Source organism: Neofelis nebulosa, chromosome 7 (assembly GCF_028018385.1).
Source record: "Neofelis nebulosa isolate mNeoNeb1 chromosome 7, mNeoNeb1.pri, whole genome shotgun sequence".
Classification (NCBI taxonomy): Eukaryota; Metazoa; Chordata; class Mammalia; order Carnivora; family Felidae; genus Neofelis; species Neofelis nebulosa.
The window spans coordinates 38,636,120-38,654,549 of record NC_080788.1 but is presented as its reverse complement, the minus strand read 5'-3'; the positions used below and the strand labels follow the sequence as shown (position 1 = coordinate 38,654,549).

The 18,430-nt window shown below is 36.5% G+C and overlaps 1 protein-coding gene across 9 annotated transcripts in view; it reads left to right on the top strand.

Moving 5' to 3' along the window:
- The window catches only part of IQCH (IQ motif containing H), a 212,130-nt gene that overhangs the window by 65,552 nt on the left and 128,148 nt on the right, over positions 1 to 18,430 (top strand). For 7 of the 9 annotated variants that reach the window (XM_058740614.1, XM_058740613.1, XM_058740617.1 and 4 more), the window contains 2 exons: positions 398 to 518; positions 7,865 to 7,993. In XM_058740614.1, coding sequence (XP_058596597.1) covers positions 398 to 518; positions 7,865 to 7,993 — 250 coding nt within the window. Of the gene's footprint in view, positions 1 to 397; positions 519 to 7,864; positions 7,994 to 18,430 lie in introns of those variants that run through there. The other 2 variants (XM_058740618.1, XM_058740623.1) reach the window with 2 other exon arrangements.

Below are 18,430 nucleotides of genomic sequence, written 5' to 3'. Positions count from 1 at the left end.
TTACTCTCAAAACTCTAATATGTATTTCCTGAGGATTTTGCCTGTACAAAACTTTGCTGTATTCAAAACCTCTTCTGTCAAGATTTAGTACTTTTATATCGTAGTCATTAAAACTGAACAAAATCTTAATAGTTCCTTTATTAACTACTCTAGTGACTTTGCATAGTGGAAATCACAACATGTTAATTGGATTTAATTAACTATTTTAAATTACACAAACTCCTGACAGTAGACAGTAGCACAGGGTGCTCATGGGCAATAAAATTGGAGCTGCTATTGCTACTTTATTAAAACTTAATGAAACTATTCATAATCTTATTTATTGTTTACAAGAAGAAAACTGTGTTCATTTTGAAAGCAAAAATGCCTGCTGAAAACAAATTTTTTGATCATCTAGGTGAAGGTTCAGAAGTTAATAAAAGGTTCTACCATATCCAACCGCACCGTTCTCCCAGCTTCTCATCACAGAAATCCCTATTTCACCCCCATACCAGTCTTACAAACGGAAGCCAGGAAAGGTTAGTGATTCAATGACCATTTTATGTGCTTACGAATGTACGGGAAAGAGCACTGAGGTGGGACGGGGGGACCTGAGTTTGAATTTGGGCTCAGCCATTATTTCTTCCAGGTGTCCTTAGACAAGTCAGGTCCTTACTCTGGCCTGAGTTTCCTCCTCTATAAATCAGAAGGTTGGGCTAAACAATAACTAGAGTCTCTTTCACCTCAAAAACCCATCATTCTATGAATTTCATATTGATTCAGATGTTGGTGTTACTGCGTGTTAAAATTATTATTGTGTTTATACGGTATTATTAGAATTTTTCAGTCTTCTGAGCAGGTAGTTTCTGATGCTATTCTGGTAGCATTTAAAAATTTTTATTTCAATATACCATTATGCAAAAATATGAAGCCAGAATTAATGTAATTGGCATTTCAGCCATGCATGTCTTAGTCTAAATTCTAGTGTTCGTGAATCCAGTGGATTTCTGGTTTTTAGAATTTTTTTTTTTTTTTGAGAGATAGAGAGCACACACACGCACATGGAGTTGGAGAGGGGCAGAGGGAGAGGGAGAGAGAGAATTTTAATCAGGCTCCACTCCCAGCACAGAGCCCTACATGGAACAGATTTCTAGTTTGTTTTTTTTTAATTCTTTTTTTTTTAACATTTATTTATTTTTGAGACAGAGAGAGACAGAGCATGAATGGGGGAGGGTCAGAGAGAGAGAGGGAGACACAGAATCGGAAACAGGCTCCAGGCTCTGAGCAGTCAGCACAGAGCCGGACACGGAGCTCGAACTCACAGACCGTGAGATCGTGACCTGAACCGAAGTCGGACGCTCAACCGACTGAGCCACCCAGGCGCCCCCAGATTTCTAGTTTTTGAACAAAAGGTCACATCATCTTCATCTCAGTATCCCCAGTGTCTAGAACCATTTCTAGCATTTTCGAGGCCCTACCTGTTGGTTGAACGAATAAGTAAATGAAAGAGTAAGTGAATGAATAAGGACTGAGTGTTGTAAATATCATCCCCTCTACTTCTCTCTGCTACCTAATTTAATTAGCTGAAGTATTAAAAATGCCTAAGTGGATCCCCTTTTGTATCTCAAATAAAACCAAGTGATATGGTCTTTAATTATTCCTGTGTCACTTTCCATCTGTTGTCTGGAATATTTTGGACGAAAGTTGGTTCCCGAGAGTTCTCTTGGTCCTTGGAGTTTTGAAGTTCTCTGTCTTGTCTGCTCGTCTACTGACCTGTTGGTGGAGGAACAGCAGAACTCAAGAGAACCCAGCATCATTATAAGTCCATTAATGTGTGAAGCTCACAACTGTAACTGTTACTTTTCTAGTTATAAACCATTATTGTTCAGCAATCTTTATGATACATGATTTTACTTAGTTTACATATTTACTACCTATGAATACAGAATAACTCCAGCAGAGTTCTTGCTTCAGTACCATATTATGTTCTTCCTTGATCAAATTAGGATGAATGAAATAGTGAATGAGTGAATCAATAAATCAATAAACCAATGAATCAATGTCCACTTTAGCAATAGACATAATGAAAAATTGCTGCAAAACAAAAGGGAATCTAGAACCATGGCAACTTGGTCCGGAAAAAAAAACACATTTTCATCCCTCAGTTATCTACCAGAGAATATCTGGCTTTCCATAATATTTGTAATTAATCAACCAATTAATCAACATATATTTAGTGAGTGCTTACCATATGTATGGTACTGTGCAAGGTAACTTAAGTGTCAGGAAAGCACAAGCCATGAAAATGTAGACACAGTGTCTAGTTTTGTACATATTCCCAATGTCCTTACCTGCCATTTAAGCTTCACCTCAGATCCGCACATGTCCAGCACGAGGTGAAAGATTAACAACATCCAGAAGAGAGAGTTGTCTTGGAAAACACAGGATGGACTTCCCAACTTCTTCTTGAACTCTCTTGCTATATCCAAAAAAGAAATAGTTTGTTTGTTTGTTTGTTTGTTTGTTTGTTTGTTTTTTATGGTTAAGAATTAAGTCTTGGGGCGCCTGGGTGGCTCAGTTGGTTAAGAGTCCAATTTCAGCTCAAGAGATCAAGAGTCCAACTTGATCTCTTGGTTTATGAGTTCGAGCCCCGTGTCGGGCTCTGTGCTGACAGCTCAGAGCCTGGAGCCTGCTTTGGATTCTGTGTCTCCCTCTCCCTGCCCCTCCCCCACTTGCTCTGTCTCTTTCTCTCTCTCAAAAATAAATAAACATTAAAAATTTTTAAAAAAGAAGACTATAAGACTCACAGTACACAAACCAAACTTTCAGGCTGTGTGTGACCTCAGGCAAGTTGCTCTCTGGTCTTAGAATCAACTCCAAACTCTACAAATAGGGCAGGCCTGACCTGGACTTGCTCTATGCTCCCATCACATGGGCCTTCCTTCTGGTCCTCATCAGGCCAAGCACATTTTCACACGGGCCTTCTCAAGTGCCTGTATCTCTGCCTCGAAAAGTCACTTCCTTAAGCATCCGCCTTTTCCTTCATAGATGACCACGATTTGTAATTATGTATTTATTTGTGAATTTATTTAATGTCTTTATCCCTCCTAGAAGCTTCATAAGTTCTCTCTGGCTCACCACTGCATCCGCAGCCCCGACACCTAATAGGCACTTAACAAATATTGGTTCAATGAATGAACTTCTAATCTCTAATCCATTCAATAAGAAAGTAAGAGTGTTATGAAAGTTTAATGAGGCAATGGTGTTAAGGGACAATTTCCCAAAATAGGTAAAATCATGGATCTCATACAAATTTAAAATGAACACATGTCAAAGATTTTATTTATTTAACTCTTTGATTAAAAGAGAGATCTGTAGGATGTCACACTGGTTTAAAGAGAATCCAAAGAACACACATTTGTAGATCAGAAATATTAAAATAAATTTGCAAATAGATGCAAAATTGACTTTTCTATGGGAAGGAAGAGTGTCTCTTCACCAGAGACAATTTATTTTCAAGTTTATAGATAAGAATTATTTGCATTTGCATTAGTATTAGCTTTGTTTTGTTTTGTTTTTACAAATTAACCTTAATCTGTACTGAGTTATGAAATAGCTCAGTCAAAGATTAGGTCCAGATAACCCCTAGAGGCTACAGCATTCCATTTGAAAGATATCCAGTAATCTCTTTTGCTTATTCCAAAACTTAAACAAAAATATTCCTATAGTCTTCCACCATTTTTTTTTAAAGTTTATTTTGAGAGAGAGAGAGAGAGAGAGAGAGAGAGAACAAGAGTGGCAGAGGGCAAAGAGAAAGGGAGAGAGAGAATCTCAAGCAGGCTCCACGCTTTCAGGATAGAGACTGAAGCAAGGCTCAATCTCACAAACCATAAGACCACGACCTGAACTGATGCCCCAGTCTTCTACCATTTTGATCAAAATGATCTCAACAAGGGGAGCCTGGGTGGCTCAGTCAGTTAAGCATCCAACTTCAGCTCAGGTCATGATCTCGCAGTTTGTGAGTTCGAGCCCCACATCAGGCTCTGTGCAGACAGCTCAGAGCCTGGAGCCTGCTTCGGATTCTGTGTCTCCTCCTCTCTCTGCCCCTCCCCTGCTCATGCTCTGGCTCTCTCTGTCTCTCAATAATAAATGTTAAAAAAAATTTTTTTTTAATGATCTCAACAAAAAATTCAAAAAATAAGTCTGGTATCATTAGGTTTGTCCTGATTATTTATACACGTGCAACAAGAATATTAATTCTCCATCTAGGCCATCTTAGGTTTGCTCTGCTGAAAGTTTTCATAAGGAATCTCAGATTAAACTTTTTAAATACTCTATTATGTGCTATCTTAAGGCTAGGAAATCAAGCCCAAGAAACTCTGCCTGCCACATTTCAGCTACAGGATTTGTAAATGTCGGTAAATTCCTTTCTTCTAGAGGTGCTCCAATATCCTAAAGTTCTTGGGCCTGCCAGGACATGACCTTCTACCACCTGTAAGGATGGAAAACCTATAAGCCATGTACCAGGCCAGTCTTTTTGGAAGGCTTTGGAAGCACTGGCTCCATACGGTCAACTTCAGTTCTTTAAAAGTTACTTGTCATTCATGATTAATAAGTATCATTCTTAAATATGAAATTTCAGGCAAAGTCTTAGTTGCATAAGTGATTTTTCCAATTATATCTTAGTAAAAGGAGAACAGATTTTTACTGAAATTATGCAACTAACTATCTTGCCATGAAAAGTAAGGAGACTCAATGAGAGTTTCTGAATTTGAGAGATGAGGGGGAGCACATTTAAAGTATTAGAGGTTTGATTTCCCTATTTTCTAGAAATTTTAAGAATATCCAGTTTACATATGCACCTATTTCTCTCTGTAAGTCGATCTGAACAGAGCTCCTTTAATTTGAGACATTACAGTCTAATTTATTAATACCATCTGGAGACAGGAAAAATTTCTACATTCACAATGAGAGACAAAGACTTTCCTGAATTACGTAAACACAGACATACAGATACAGACGGGACTTATAGCTTCAATGCTATAATTTCAGCTACAGATGAAAAATAAACACAGAAACACACTTGCTGGTCCAGATACCGAACAGTTATTCTCCTTCTCTGTAGGCATGACATTCCTAGTTGGTCTGAGCTCAAAACACACAAGTGGACAAACAGAAGACTAACAAACTGTATTCTCTATTGTCTCTCACTCAATGGGGAATTAGATCTCTATAAGACATTAATCCATTTATGGAGATCACCAAATTCTCAGTCTCTAGAGCTACCAAGAAGGAATTACTTAGCCATAAATGAACCTAAGAGATAAACAAAACAAAAAATTTTTGTAGGGAGTAATACTAAAATTAGAAAAGCACTCAGTAAGGTTCTGTTGCCACTTTGAATTCACCCACAGGTGCTAAGAAAATACATGCCTGGCGTTGGTTCCTGTGAGGTGCACCATGTCTGGCAATTTCAGGTGAATCTTTTGCTTATCTTGCTGAGGTCTCCAAAATTATTAGGGATATATATATATATATATATATATATATATATATATATGGGATATTATATATATATATATATATATGGGATATTATATATATATATATATATATATTATTAGGGATATATATATATATTTTTTTTAATGTTTATTTATTTTTTGAGAGAGAGAGAGACAGAGTATGAGCAGGGGAGAGGCAGAGAGAGAGAGGGAGACACAGAATCCAAAGCAGGCTCCAGGCTCTGAGCTGTCAGCACAGAGCCCGATGTGGGGCTCTAACCCACAAGCCATGAGATCATGACCTGAGCCGAAGTCAGATGCTTAACTGACTGAGCCACCCAGGCGCCCCAAAGGATATATATTTTAAAGTAAAACCATGACTCTTATACAACTATAAAATGAAAACATCCAAGGTTTTATTCACCTCATCGATTAAATGAGAACATCAGTAAGATGTTACAACTGGTTCAAAGGAGAATCCAAACAACAGATATCTTTACAAATCAAGCATACTGAAATAAATTTGCAAATAGACACACAACTGACTTTGGGGGGGGGTTATTTGCATGTGTATAAACAGGAAATATATGCATTGCTTTCAGTTTTCCATAAATTACCCTTAATCTCTAGAAAATAGACAATTGAAAACAAATGTGATTATAGGACCAGATAATCTCCAGAGGTTCCAGCATTAGGATAAAAAAATACCCAGTCTCTTTTGCTTATTCCAAAATCTTAACTTCTTCCTTCCAATGCTAAATGTACACACATGTGTTTATCTAAGATTAAGTGAATCGCTCCAACCAGTACTAAAGCAAAGGTATAATCACATTCGCTGGGTTTCCCTCTGAGTTTGGTAATGAAAATATATTGAATTAGAAGGAGCTCTGTTTTTCACATCTGCAAGTCAGGCATAGTTCTTGGAAACGGGATTTGATATTTAAAGGTGGAAAATATTCGTTGAGGACACAGAATTAGTCTTAACATTTTAAAGTGGTTAAATCCAGTGCTATAAAAATTAAAACCTGAAGTCCTAATTTCAAAAGGGGCTTAAAGAGTTGTACTCTGGATTAGCACTTCTTAAATTTTTAAAGTACAAAAGATTGACCTGGCATGCTTACTGAAAATGTGGATTACTGGCCCCCAATTCTACTGGATCTCAAACTTCAGGACAGATTAAGTATGTCCTAGAGTCTTCAATAATACAGATTCCCAGGCCCTGGCTTCAGAGGTTTGGGCAGACCCAGGAGAGGGCCCAGGAATATTCATTTTTAATACAAAACTCTCCCCCAAAATGACTCTGCAGTAAGCAAACTAAAGAGATCTCTTTGGATTCATTGGTTTATGAGGGAAGTCTTCTCCTGGTCCACAACCCCTCAGCGATCATTCCTCTGATTCCTGTAACACTAGACTTAATAACAACATAGCATGGTCATCGAGGGACTAAGGCAAATGGAAACAATACTTGTTCTTCTTAGGGTCTGTGCCAACTTCCCAACTTAGTCCAGCTTGGTACACAGCTTGCGGACGAGGATTTCCTTGAGACCTACGGTTCCTTTACTTTCCTTCCTGTTACACGAAAGCAACAAGAAGCTGAAGCCCTGTCACAAGTTTATTTCACATACTCCCTGGGTTTCTGGGCTTCTGGCTTCAATACAACAGATCCATCTTAATGAAAGTATTGTCCCTGCTAGAAGGCTTTGCTCAATTATTCATTGATTCATTCATTTGTTTATTTAGTTAACAGTCTCCTGTCCTTAAAAAGCCCTGGGACCAGCCATGCTGACATAGTAGGAGTTCTAAGTATTGTAAATTAGTTGCATTAATACTAGCCATGTTGCTCAGTTACACTAAATTAATCTATTTGGGTGATCACATCTTCTGGTGACATGAGTAATGTCTAAAAATGACTTTTCTTTTATAAAATCTGACTCATTGTCACAACAGCGGAATAGTTTTAAGCACATAGATTTTTTTCTTTCAGTCAAAGACACCTCTATGGTTATGATGACCATGTACTTGATTTTTCCGAATTTTAAAAAAAGAGTAACAAGATTATCAGTAATTGAAAAATGTTACATATAAAGAAGTTTTAGTGTGCCCTGAAATGATATTTCTACCTTAAAATGAAATTATCATAATACAAGTTTATTTCATATTGGCATTATTGGAAATGCCATTTTTTCCCTTGGGTTAGAATTACTGGCTTAAATGAATGTGTACCGTAGCTGTTTTTCCATGCAGAGGATGAAGGCACTAGATGTACTCTCACAAATAAGAAGATGAATAGAGTAAGTTACACTTGTGAAACTGATGGAGCTCAGACGTTGTGGAAACAACACTTGGCATTAAAACCATATTCTTCTAACCTTCCTTTCCAGGAATTTTAAGTATGATAGAACGAGGACTGATTCCACCAACAGCAAGGATTACCTTTCAGAATCCACCCATTGCACCTCGAGCAGCTCTTCTGCATAATTTTGATGAAGCACGTAAGATTCTGCCTGCTGGTAAGACAATCTTGCCTGTATGCTTAGTTGCGGATACACGGGAATTACCCCCCACCAAAATCTAGCCTTCCAATATCCAACTTTTATCTTCAATAATAGGACATGATGAAAGTTGTAACAGTTGTGAGTCTCACTTGGCTGAATAAAGTAACTTCAGTCTCTTTGTCACATACCTACGCAGGGCCTATTGTCTGTGTGTTAGAAGGTTGGTTTTTTGCAGAGGCCTGCAGCTTGGTTGGGAAAACAAGACAGAACAAAGATAAAAAAATACGAAGAAGCATAGCATAAAAACCCAGTGGATGTTAAAGTCTAGTGCTACAGGTGGGCAGAGGAATGATAGAGGCAGGGTGAGATAACAGACTTCAAAGAAGAGCCTGGATGAAATAGGGTGTTCGAGAAAAGTGCCCATCTGGGAGTCTACTAACTAGTTGCAGAACCTCAGACAAGACAATTACTTTCTCCAGGCCCCAGCTTTCCCAGTTGTGAAATGAAGAGGTTTGGGCTAAACTAATTCATCTGTTCAACAAATGTTTGTCGAGTGCTTGCTTTATCAAAAGTAGCATTTAAGTGCTGGCGACCCAACAGAGAATAAGTCAGACAACCTTTCTGTCCCCATGGTGCTTACATTCCAATGAGAGATACAGATAATAAACAGGTGAGTAAATGAGAATTTAAGCTAGTGATAAGTAAGAAATAAAACAACATGAATGAGAGTGGAAAGGAGGTGGTTATTTTGCTTGTGAGGGGAGGGTCAGGAAATGCCTCTCAGAAGATGTACAAGGCTTGAGTTGAGGTACAAATGATCGGAAGAAGCCACTAATGTAAAGATCTAGGGGAAAGTATTTCAGATATAGGCCAGCACAGATATAAGGGCCTAAGGACTAAGGAGGGAATGAGCAAGGTTAGTGTGGCTAGAGAGCCAAAAGCCAGAGAGAGAGAGAGAGAGAGAGAGAGAGAGAAGGAGGAGGTGAGACTGGAGAAGTAGAGAGGGATGACATGATGCAGGCTGGAACAGAGACTATGAGTTGTCCTCAATATTCATTCTTCTCTACTTCCACAATAATGGAGTCATGGTGGGCACATGTCAGGTTAGCTAAAGACTACATTTCCCAGGCTTCCTTTCGGCTAGGTGTGCCATGTGACCAGGTTCTGGACAAAGAAGATGGAAGCAGAAGTGGGAAGGGAAATTTCTGGCCATTAGGAATACTACTACTATAACATTCTCGTACATGTCCTTTAATGTACATATATATGCATTTCTGTTGGATACATATCAAAAAGTAGAATTGCTGAGTCCCTTCTGGGAAGGGAAACTTCTGGGCTTCTGGCTTTCTTTTCCCTTCTCTGGCTAGGTGGGAGGCGGATGTGATGGGCAAGCACATAAGAGCCAGAGATAGAACTCTGTGTGGCACCTCTGAGTTTGGCAGAGCTGCCCTGCCAACCTGGGACTGTCTTCCTTTCAACTTTTGTGTCTTCCTTTCAAACTCTTTATTTGTTTAAACCATGTAATGTATTTTAAGATCTTTCTTTGTAAACATCTTTGACTATAGCAGAACCAGCACAGCTGCCTTTCAAACCATGATGAAGAGTTGGATTTAATCATAACTCCAATGAGAACCCAATGAAAGGTTTAAACAAGAGGATGAAGTGATCTGATTTATACTTTAATAAGACCATTCTGACTGCTTTACAGATGATGAATCATAGGGGAGCAAGAAGACTAGTTAAAGGCTATTTTGGTAAACGAGGTGAGAAATGATGGTGGATTTGAGGAAGTATCAGAGGATTTGAAGAGAAGTGAACAAATCCAGGTAGAAATTTGGAGGTGAGCCATGAGGGCTGGATGATGGATAGGAAGGAAAGAGAGGCATTGAGGATAAATATGTATAAATGTATGAATGAATTATGTATGAGTGTGCCCAATTTTGTATTCATTCTACTGTTGATGGGAATTTCAGTGGTTTATAGTATAGGGCCATTAGGAATACTACTACTAGGAACATTCTTGTACATGTCTTTTAATGTACATATATATGCATTTCTGTTGGATGCATATCAAAAAGTAGAATTGCTTCATAGGGTATATGTATGCTCAGCTTTAGTAGATATTGCCAAATGATTTTCCAACATGATTATGCTGATTTATTTTCCTACTAGCAGTACATGAGAATTCCAGATAATATATATCTTTATCAACATTTGATTTCAGTTTTGTTTCTTTTTAGAATTTTAGCCATCCTGATGAGTTTGTTGTGGCATCTCTTTGTGGGTTTAATCTTCATTTCCTTGATGACCAATAAAGTTGAGTAGGGTTTTTCTAGTATATGTATTGGTCATTTGAGTATCTTCTTTTAAAAAGTGATTCAAGATTATAACCTATATTTTTTAAAAAATGGGTTGTCTTGGGGAGCCTGGGTGGCTCAGTTGGTTAAGCATCAACTTTGGCTCAGGTCATGATCTCATTGTTCATGGGTTCAACCCCTGCAGCAGGCTATGTGCTGATAGCTCAGAGCCTGGAGCCTGCTTTGAATTCTATGTCTCCCTCTCTCTCTGCCCCTCCCCTGCTCACACTCTTTCTCTCTGTCTTGAAGATAAACATTGAAAAAAATTTTTTAATGGGTTATCTTTCTTTTTCTCAGTTATTTATGGAAATTATCTATGCATTCTGGATTCTAATCTCTCATCAGTTATATGTATTGCAAATAATTTTTCCTACTCTGTGGTTTGGCATTTCATTCTCCTACTGGTGTCTTTTTTAATTGAACTTTTGATTTTGAAATAATTGTCACTGGGATGTAAGAAGTAACACAGAGAGATCCCTTGCACTCTTAACTCAGTTTTCCTCAATAATAACCTATGGCAAAACTATAGTGCAATATCACACCTGGATGTCGATACTACCAAGATACAGGATATTTCCTTCAACCAAAAGATACTTCATCGTGTCCTTTTATGGTCACACCTACTCCCCTCCTGCCCACATCCCTTCAATAATCCCTGCTGACAACAGTCTGTTCTCAATTTCTATAATTTGATCATTTCAAGTATGTTAGATAAATGGAATCATGCTTGTGTACCCTTTTGGGATTGGCTTTTGTCACTCAGCATAGTTCTTGGGAGATTCATCCAGAGTGTTGCTTATATCAATAGTTTGTTCCTTGTTATTGCTGACTAGTGCTCCATAATATGAATGTACCACAGCTGTTAAACCACTCACCTATTGAAGGTGGGTTGTTTCCAGTTTGGGGCTACTGTGAACATTTGGGGCTACTATGAACAGCTGCTAGAAATATTTGTGTACAAGTTTTTTTTTTGTTTTTTTTTTAATGAATATATGTTTTCATTTCCTTGGGATAAAGGCCCAGGAGTATAATTGCTGGATCTTATGGTGATTGTTTGTTTATTTCCTCTACATACATTTAGAACGACATCAAATAGTGTTAGAATTTTTGTTTCAACCATCAAATATAATTTAGAAAATTCAAGAGGGAAAGGAAAATCTACTGTTTTACCTATATTTTTGCTTATCATGTTCTTTCTTCCTTCCTGATGTCAAGATTCTTTCTTTTATCAATTCCTTTCTATTTAGATAATTTTCTTTAGCTATTCTTTTAGAGTTGGTATACTAGTGAAAAATTATCTTCATTTTTCTTCATCTTAGAATGTCTTGATTTCCCCCTTTATTTTTAAAGGATCCTTTCACTAAATATACGATTCTGGGGGCGCCTGGGTGGCGCAGTCGGTTAAGCGTCCGACTTCAGCCAGGTCACGATCTCGCGGTCCGTGAGTTCGAGCTCCGCGTCAGGCTCTGGGCTGATGGCTCGGAGCCTGGAGCCTGTTTCCGATTCTGTGTCTCCCTCTCTCTCTGCCCCTCCCCCGTTCATGCTCTGTCTCTCTCTGTCCCAAAAATAAATTAAAAACGTTGAAAAAAAATTTTTTAATAAAAAAAAAATAAATATACGATTCTGGCTTGACAGTGTGATTTTCTTTCAGTACTTAAAACACAAGTCGTGCCACTTCTTTTGGGGCTCCATGGTTTCTGATGAGAAATCCACTGTCATTTGAATTGTTTTCCCCCTGGAAAGATGTTGTTTTTCTCTTGCTGACTTCAAGAATTTTTTTCTGGTTCCAGGTTTAAAAAAAAAAATTTTTTTTTAACATTTATTCATTTTTGAGAGACAGAGAGAGAGAGAGAGCGTGAGCAGAGTGGGGGCAGACAGAGAGGGAGACACAGAATCCAAAGCAGGCTCCAGGCTCTGAGCTGTCATCACAGAGCCCAATGAGGGGATGGAACTCACAAACCTTGAGAACATGACCTGAGCTGAAGTCGGAAGCCTAACCGACTGGGCCACCCAGGTGTCCCCAAACTGGGTAATTTCTATTTTCTACCTAGTACATCATTGATTCCTGTCTCCCTCTTCATTCTGTTGTTGAGCCATCCACTGTTTGTACTTAGATGATTTTGTACTTGTATTTTTCAGTTCCAAAATTTTAATTTGGTTTCTCATTATATGTTCTATCTTTGTATGTGTGGAAACTTTCTGTTTCTTGGCTGAGATTTTATATTTTTTAATTTGTTTCAGATGATTTTTTAATTGTTTGTGGAAGCATTTTTATGATGTCTTGTTTAAAGATTCTGTCCAATAGTTCTAAGATCTCTGTCATCTTGGTGTTGGAATCTATTCACTGTCTTTTTAATTTAGTTTGAGGTCTTCCTGGTTCTTGGTATGGTGAATGACTTTCAATAGGAACTTTGACATTTTGGGTATTATGCCATGAGACTCTGGTTCTTATTTAAATGTTTTAGCTGGTTCCTCTGACACCTATTTATTCCCTATGCATTTGAGGAGTACGCCAAATTGGCGGTGAGAACACCTTGGTTATGTATTATTTGATTTCATTTGCTAATATTTTTACCATTTTGTTCCTCTGTGAGGCTGGCCTAAATTTTCCTTTCCTTTAATGTTTTCCTTTTGCTTTAGTATCAAAGTTAGTCTTGCCTCAATAAGTGACTGCTATCTTTTTATATTCTCTGGAAGAGTTTGGATAAAATTGGTATTATTTCTTTCCTAAATGTTTGGAAGAATTTGTCAGTGCAACTATTTGAAATCTGTGGTTTTCTTTGGGGGTGTATTTATATTTTTAGGCTTAATTTCTTTAACAGGACTATTTTGATTATCTCTTTTGTCTGGGTTGGTTTAGTAAATTAACTTTGTCCAAGAAATTTGTCCATTTCATCTAAAATCTCAAATTTACTGGAATGAAATTATTTACAATATCCTCTAATTATTTTTGTAGTATCTGTAGGATCTGTGGTGATGTGTTTTCATTCCTGATGGCTACTTCTGCTTTTCTCTTTTTTGTTGATCAACCTCTCCAGTTTATCAATTCTATAGTAATTTTTAAAGAATCAAATTATGACGCTATTGATCCTTTCTGCTATATTTTCTATTTAATTGTCATCTGCTCTTATTTTTATTATTTCTTCCTTCTTTTTACTTTTTTGGGGTTTAATTTTCCTTTTTTAAAAAACTTATTGGTAATATACTTGGGTCACTAATTTTCAACTGTTATTTGTTTCTGATATAAAAATTGAAGGTTATGAATTTCACACAAAGCACTATCGTAGCCAGAAAAAAATGTTTGTTATATCATATTTTCATTATCATTTAATTTAAAATATTTCTAATTTCTTCTTTGACCCATGGAATATTTAGAAGTGTATAGATTTCAGTACTTTCTAGTTATATTTTTTATTACTGATTTCCAGCCTAATCCCACTGTTTAGAGAACACACACTGCATGCTTTCAATTATTTGAAATCTGAGTTATTTTATGACCCTACCATGTGATCAACTTAGGTGAACGTGCATTTTTTTATTTGTTAGGTAGGGTATTCTGAATATATTCAATTAGGTCCATTTAATTATGTTACTCAAATTTATGTCTCTGTTAATTTTTTGCCCATTTATTCTATCAGTTGCTAAGAGAGTTTTGCTAAAGTCTCAAACTATGGTTGTATAATTGTTAATTTCTTTTCCCTTTTTTAGTTCCATCAATTTTTTTGTTCCTATTACACATACTTATAATTTACTCCTTTACAGAGGGAATGTATTTTCTTACCAAAAGAATTAAGTGCACAATGATTTTAAGCAGGAGTGCACAGTTTCTCTAGAAAGGACCAGATACGAAATATATTATAAGCATTGCATACCACATACAGTTTCTGTAACATATTCTTCTTCTTTTGTTTTGTTCTGTTTTGTTTGCAACCCTTAAAAAATATAAAAACCATTCTTAGCTTAAGGACCGTACAAAATCAGACCACAGGATAGATTATACCTCTGGACCATAGTTTGCAAACCCCTGACTTTAAGTATTAAAGTTCAGTGTGTTCCAGTAATTATACCTAGAGCCAAATGAAACAAAAATCAATGCGTATATTTGTATGCCTACTATATGCCCAGATTCCAAAATTTTATTCTTTGCCTTTTTAATATTAAGAAATATCTGTGAGTTCTTTTTTCCCACTCTGAGATCTTTTAATGTAAAACAATTTTTCTGGAATCACATCCTCTGGAACATATTCGTTCTATCATCACAACCACTTTCCTCATCTTTGTCAAAAATTAACCTTAACTAAGTGCTTCTGGCTGTTTTACTAGAGCCTTTTGAATGGTGGCAGTGTCAACATTCTCACAATCACTTATTTCTTCTACCATTCTACTTACAATTGATTCCCATTTCATTTTCAGCACTATCCACTTTTGTCCCTTTGCTACACTTTCAACTTTGCTAGCCAATTCTTTTTTTAAAAAGTGTTTTATTTGTTTATTTTGAGAGAGAGAGAGAATGGGGGAGGGGCAAAGAGAGAGGGAGAGAGAGAATCCCAAGTAGGATTCACACTGTCAGCTTGGAGCCTGATGCAGGGCTTGATCTCACAAACTATGAGATCATGACCTGAGACAAAATCCGGAGTCAGACACTTAACTGACTGAGCCATCCAGGCGCCCCACCAATTCTGTCTTTTAATTATCCATTTTTGTAAAAACCCATGTGGCTTTATCACTGAGACAAGAAGGCAATACTACCATATTCTTTGCAGTCTGTATGTGAATTCAAAAATAGATATACAGTGACCAATCACTGACAGACTTTGATAGATGTGACAGTATTGGTTTCTAATCATGATATGCATCTGTCATTTATATAGTGATTTTTGGAACAAAGATCTAGAGTAAAGTTTGTGCTTTATGTAATTACTCACAATTAATATACCATAGTAACTGGATTTGGACCATGTTTTCAGGAGACTGGTATTTAATTAAACTGTGGTAACAATTTGGGCATACTGAAACAGTGCAAAGTAAGTACTGCCTGTATATTAAATGTGAATGGTCTAAATACACCAATTAAAAGACACAGATTGTCAGATTGGATAAATAAGCAAGATTCAACTATATGTGGTATACAAAAAACTCATTTTAAATTTAATGACATAAAAAGGATAAAATAGAAGGAGGATGAGAAGTGAAAAATCTTCCTTATAAAAGAATCCCTAATAACATATAAGTAGTTGTTCCTCCATAGAGGAGGTGTAGCTTAATTCTCCCTCCCTTGAATGTGGACTGGATTTACGGACTCATACCCAAATAACAGAGTATAGAAAGGGGAAAAATAGAAAATTTACAGTTGAGAAACCTGGAAAGCCCTACCTTAACCAAATGCCCAAGGTTAATATCACCAATAATAAGTTATGTTGATAATTTATGTCCTCTGATATGATGTGATGAGGAGAGAACGTCATATATGTAGTGTTCTACCTAAAAACCCATAACCCTGGTCTAATCGTGAAAAAAAAACATCAGATAAAGCCAAACTGAGGAAATTCTACAAAATACCTGACTAATACTCCTCAAAATTATTATTGTCATGAAAAATAAAGAAAAAATGAAAAACTATCTCAGACTAGAGGAGACTAAGGAGATTTGTTGACTAAATACACCGTGATATCCTGATCAGATCTTGGAACACTAAAATGACACTGTAAAAACTAGTGAATCTGAATGAAGACTGGCATTTAATTAATAGTAATGTACCAATGATGGTTTCTTAGTTTTGACAACTGTGCCATGGTAATAAAAGACGTTAACATTAGGCGAAATTGAATGAGGGTATACAGCAACTTTTCTGTAAATCTAAAACTATTCCAAATTTAAAGTTAGTTTTTTTACAAAAGTCAAAAATAAATGATGGGAAAAGGCATCAATTAAATGTAAATTTAAAATTAATAAAAAGGAGATCGATGGGAAAGCTATACCATGCAAAAAAAATCCAAAAAATCTAAATTGCCTCTATTAATATCAGACAAATGACACAGTAGCAAGAATAAAGAGGGATATCAATGATAAAAAGTCCAATTCAGCAAAAAGACAAAAGAATCCTGTGTATGTACCTAATAACAGAGATTCAAAATACTTGAGGCAAAAATCAATAACAATATAGATAACTTGAACATTAACAACCTATTTTAACACATTTAAGGAATTAAAACAAACAGTAGAATGCTCACTCATTTCAAATGCACATTCAACAAAATAGATTATTCTGAACCATAAAAAAAAATCTTATGAAACTTAAAGGAACTGAAATTTTACAAAATATATCTCTGACTATAGCATAGTTAAACCAGACATGAATTAGAGAAAAATATCTAGAAAATTTCCCAAATATTTACAAATTAAAGAACATACTTTTAAGTAACTCATTAGCCAAAGAGTAAATCACGAGGACATTTAAAAATATTTTGAATTGATGCAGAAAAAGCATTTGACAAAATACAGCATCTTTTCTTGATAAAAACCCTTAAGAAAGTAGGGATAGAAAGATCATACTTCAAGATCATAAAGGCCATATATGAAAGACTCACCACTACTATTATCCTCAGTGGGGAAAAACTGAGAGCTTCCCCTTAAGGCCAAGAACACAACAAGGATGTCCACTCTCACCACTGTTATTCAACTTGGTGTTGGAAGTCCTAGCCTCAGCAATCAGACAACACAAAGAAACAAAATGCATCCAAATCAGCAAGGAGGAAATCAAACTTTCAGTATTCACAGACAACATGATACTCTATGTGGAAAACCCAAAAGACTCCACCAAAAAACTGCTAGAACTGACACATGAATTCGGCAGAGTTGCAGGATATAAAATGAATGTACAGAAATCAGTTGCATTTCTATATACCAATAATGAAGCAGCAGAAAGAGAAATCAAGGAATTGATTCCATTTACAATTGCACCAAAACCCATAAAATACCTAGGAATAAACCTCAACAAAGAAGTGAAAAATCTATACACTAAAAACCATAGAAAGCTTATGAAACAAATTGAAGACACAAAAAAATGGAAAAACATTCCATGCTCATGGATTGGAAGAATATTGTTAAATGTCAACACTACCCAAAGCAATCTACATATTCAAGGCAATCCCTATTAAAATAACACGAGCATTCTTCACAGAGCTAGAACAAACAATCCTAAAATTTGTATGGAACCAGAAAAGATCCCGAATAGCCAAAGCAATTCTGAAAAAGAAAACCAAGTCTGGAGGCATCACAGTTCCAGACTTCAAGCTATATTACAAAGCTGTTATCATCAAGACAGTATGGAACTGGCACAAAAACAGACACATAGGTCAATGGAACAGAATAGAGAACCCAGAAATGGACCCACAAATTCATGCCCAACTAATCTTTGACAAAGCAGGAAAGAATATCCAATGGAAAAAAGACAGTCTCTTCAACAAATGGTGTTGAGAAATTGGACAGCAACATGCAGAAGAATCAGCCTGGACCACTTTCTTACACCATATACAAAAACAAACTCAGAATGGATAAAACCTAAATGTAAGACAGCAAGCCATCAAAATCCTAGAGGAGAAAATAGGCAACAACCTCTTTGACCGTGGCTGCAGCAACTTGTTACTTGGCACGTCTCCATAGGTGAGGGAAACAAAAGCAAAAATGAACTATTGGGACCTCATCAAGATAAAAAGCTTCTGCACAGCAAAGGAAACAATCAGCAAAACTAAAAGGCAACCAACAGAATGGGAGAAGATATTTGCAAATGACATATCAGATAAAGGGTTAGTATCCAAAATCTATAAAGAACTTATCAAACTCAATACCCAAAAAACAAATAATACAACAAAAGACATGAATAGACACTTTTCCAAAGAAGACATCCAGATGGCTAACAGACACATGAAAAGATGCTCAACATCACTCATCATCAGGGAAGTACAAATCAAAACCACAGAGAGATACCACCTCACATCTGGCAAGATGTGGCTAAAATCAACAAGTCAGGCAACAACAGATGTCGGTGAAGATGCAGAGAAAGAGGAACACTTTTGCACTGCTGGTGGGAATCCAA